Below are 3,516 nucleotides of genomic sequence, written 5' to 3' on the forward strand. Positions count from 1 at the left end.
TTGAACAAGGAAGAATACTGACTCTACGAGTGCGAACTCTTAAATTGTATTTTGCTTATCAGCAGGAGCCACACACTGCCATAATGAACGGTAGGATGCAATCTTGACTGCTTCAACCCCTAATGCGGAGAGGTTACTGGCATATTCCTGGTAACATTGTGAAAAGAGGAAGGTTACTACAAATATCAATGTGCTACATGTGTGTGTGTGTAAGAGATCATAATATGTGTCTGTGAGTGCAAAAGTATCTATTAACCTGAATATCAAGGAACAGCTGCATGCAAATTTTGCCGGTGTCAGACACATTGTTATCTGAGACATCTGAACTTGCTCCGGCTCGTCTTTGTGCACTCTGCCTAATTTTCTGGAGAGAAAATTCTGTCTTTCTCGCCTGCTCATTATCAATATTTATTAAAACAATTTCAAAGATAAAACAAATTCACAAGGTTAAAATTTCATCAATGTAGTTTGAATTTGGATACGTACCACATTGACAAGGTCCGATGCTAATTCATAATAACGATCAGTGATCTCAGTAGCAGCAGATAGAAGTATTTCATCCCTGCTTTCACTTGTCAGATATCTTGTAGCTCGCTCTCCATCCAAAAAAGCCTGGGATGTTCAGCATGTCATCAGTATACACTCCAATTTGAAAACAAAATTATTTCTTATAAATTAGACTCATCCCAAAGATATTGATGGGTCAACAAATTCTCTTAACCTCTAGGCTTCCTTTTGTACAAAAGATAACAGAAAATGAAGGTGCGAAAGAGGGATACACTGCATTTTTCTGGTGTATCTAGAAAAGAAATAAGTGCCTTATAATTGTGGCACATGAATCATAGAAGCCATCCAGTACACATTTTAAATTAAATTTTGCATGAGTATAGTTTCACTGCCCTCCAAACTTTAAAAGATATAATTCAAAGCACAAAAATTTTGGGGAAAAGAAAAGGTAAAAATATCAAGTAAATCTATGCAGCTTACCTTTAGGGGACGTAATACACCTGCAACATAGGGTGAATGCTTCACGGGTAGAGGTTTATTAGTCATCCTGTAGGTTGCTGTTATCCCCTTCATCTGTCTCAAGTCCTATATTGTTTTTGAGCAAGAAAAAAGAAAAAATATGAAAGTATTAGAAGGGAGGATGGAAGAAACGAATGGAAAAGGATCTTCCAAAACTATAAACGCAATTCAGATCTGTATACACAACCAATACAAATCCAGTACAATGCCACCAACCTCAACTGACTTTTCCACTAATGACTCCACTACTGCTTTGGTGACTAATGGTTCTATAGATTTCAATGATTGACCACCTTGTAAAATGCTCTGCCTTACTGATTCAAGAACATCAGGGGAGCATGAAGATAGAAGCTGAAGCACGTGCTCTAGGTAATCTCCACGAACATGCTCTTCCAGACACCTTATATCATGAATTACCTACAGTTCATTTAAACATATGATACAGATTAAGTACGGTTTTTCTCAATTATACCTTCATTTTGCAAATCTAGCAAAAACTGCAATTGATACCGATATTTTCTCATTATGGTCACTACTTTTTTTGGTTAGCAATCCATTAATGTAAACCTCAAACAATATGGTAAAGATGAGCATTTTTATTTTATGAATGCATATAATGTAGGTATAAAACTAATAAAGCAACATGAAGCATACATAAATAAAGTCATCTATAGCAGCAGAAACAGCCCATTGAAACCCAGTGTTGGTGTTTGTGCTATGGCTCTTGCGCCCATTCAGTCCAGACGACAGCCAATTTGAGTATCTGCGAGTACAAATGGATGTTAGCTTTTTCTGTCAGCACAAAAAGATATCGTGTGTTAGCAGCATAAAACTGACCTGGAAAGAAGCTGCAAGGATAGGCGTAGGAACTTGTCAGAGCAAGAAAGGACAAGAACATCTTCTCTCCAGCATGATCTCATACTCTCCAACAGTGTAACACTTTGTTTTAATGTTAAAACTCGATTTTCTTTGCCAGAGACTGTGTCTTGCAAAGGGACAAGACTGGATGTTGAAAGCACATCATCTAAAGACTTTGCTATTTCCTGAAACCTGATGCAATAGCAGATACAATTTCCATGTACTTAAATGAAAGAAGTATTCTTATTTATTGTGACCTAAAGCAATATAAGTACCTCAGAGAGAAATAAACTCCAATATTCCATTGCTTCATGAACTCTATATAAATTGCTTCAGATCGAAATTTAGCAACAGCCGATCTGGACGGACAGTAGCCTATAATGAAATTAAATTTTACATCAGTGAATACCTGTTCCTAAAATTAGCAAATGCATTCTCAAATCATGCATCAACTCAACAAAGTTCTTTTAGACTTGAGGAGCATATTGTGTATGTTCTTTTCTGTTTCCCCTGGTGAAAAGTGAGATAGACTACTACCTTCTAGATAAGCCAAGAAGTCTAAGCTTGCTTTGTAATTCTTCAAGAATTCTGCTGGTTTTCCAGGAGAAAATGCACTTGGTTTTCCCTTCTGAATGGAAGAGAGAACCTCCTTGAGGATTGAATTGGCTAAGAAGTCAAAGACATGCAAACCTGAATTTTCTGCAACAAAAAATAGGCCTCAGAGATGTACATATCTCATTCACACTTAACAGTACATGCCGAATAAAAAGAAGTGAAAGGTGATTTAAAAGAAGAGGTTTATTTTCCAATTTTTAAACACCAATAAAGACAAAGGAGCGCATCAGAAAGGATGAAGAAACCAAGGCAGTAATAGCAGAGCAAGGATCTTATGGATTGTAGGTGTGCAAGTGTAATGATAAAGATGGTCCACTGTATTCAACTGTAGTAAAGTAGTTTGAAGAAAGTCAGATGATGTACCAGCTGAAGAAATGTCCAATAAAAATTTACAGTCCTTAGCAATGCACTCCTTAATTTGCTGATAATCATTATCAAGCTCATCTCCGGATGAGCCTGCAGCCACAGCTGATGGCCCGTGTGGTATAATCTTCTGTATCAACGGAGCCACAATAGTGGTTCGAAAGAGTTCTTCTGCATTCTTGGTGTTATCAATAGCAGCATATGCACGTAAGCAATTGTAGATTGCAGTTGCATCCCGGTGCTCCAGACCATCGGCAAAGCAATGTCCCAAGCTTGCATCCACTATTTGGCTTGCATTTTGAATCCTCTTCTCCATATTCTCAATAAAAGGCAGGTTCTGTACTGGCATAATAGACAAAAGGAGATGAGCACAGAACGTACTAAGCCTTAAACAAAAGTTTAGTTTATCATAAATCACAAATTTCTTAAACACTAGAAGAAGAGCTAAAACAAAACAATACATACGTTAGCCTCTTCAACACTAGACATGCCTATACAAAAATGCGGTAAGGAGATTATGAAAATAAAGTTATCAACTTTCAACAAGTCAAACATGCACTCTATGTCAAGTTTGTCCACACACACACACACACACACACACATATATATATATATATAATGCTAATAACAATAAACTGATTTGACCTCTGATCA

At 36.9% G+C, this 3,516-nt stretch overlaps 1 protein-coding gene across 1 annotated transcript in view; it reads right to left on the reverse strand.

Moving 5' to 3' along the window:
- The window catches only part of LOC107489725 (conserved oligomeric Golgi complex subunit 2), a 4,884-nt gene continuing 1,368 nt past the window's right edge, over positions 1 to 3,516 (reverse strand). The window contains exons 3-12 of the mRNA XM_016110480.3: positions 2,863 to 3,199; positions 2,422 to 2,583; positions 2,160 to 2,259; positions 1,864 to 2,076; positions 1,681 to 1,789; positions 1,243 to 1,443; positions 988 to 1,092; positions 487 to 612; positions 257 to 391; positions 1 to 147 (exon numbers count right to left, since the gene is read on the reverse strand). Of these exons, the coding sequence (XP_015965966.1) occupies positions 40 to 147; positions 257 to 391; positions 487 to 612; positions 988 to 1,092; positions 1,243 to 1,443; positions 1,681 to 1,789; positions 1,864 to 2,076; positions 2,160 to 2,259; positions 2,422 to 2,583; positions 2,863 to 3,199 (1,596 nt within the window). The 3' untranslated portion in view covers positions 1 to 39. The remainder of the gene's footprint in view (positions 148 to 256; positions 392 to 486; positions 613 to 987; positions 1,093 to 1,242; positions 1,444 to 1,680; positions 1,790 to 1,863; positions 2,077 to 2,159; positions 2,260 to 2,421; positions 2,584 to 2,862; positions 3,200 to 3,516) is intronic.

This window comes from Arachis duranensis, chromosome 1, assembly GCF_000817695.3.
Source record: "Arachis duranensis cultivar V14167 chromosome 1, aradu.V14167.gnm2.J7QH, whole genome shotgun sequence".
Classification (NCBI taxonomy): domain Eukaryota; kingdom Viridiplantae; phylum Streptophyta; class Magnoliopsida; order Fabales; family Fabaceae; genus Arachis; species Arachis duranensis.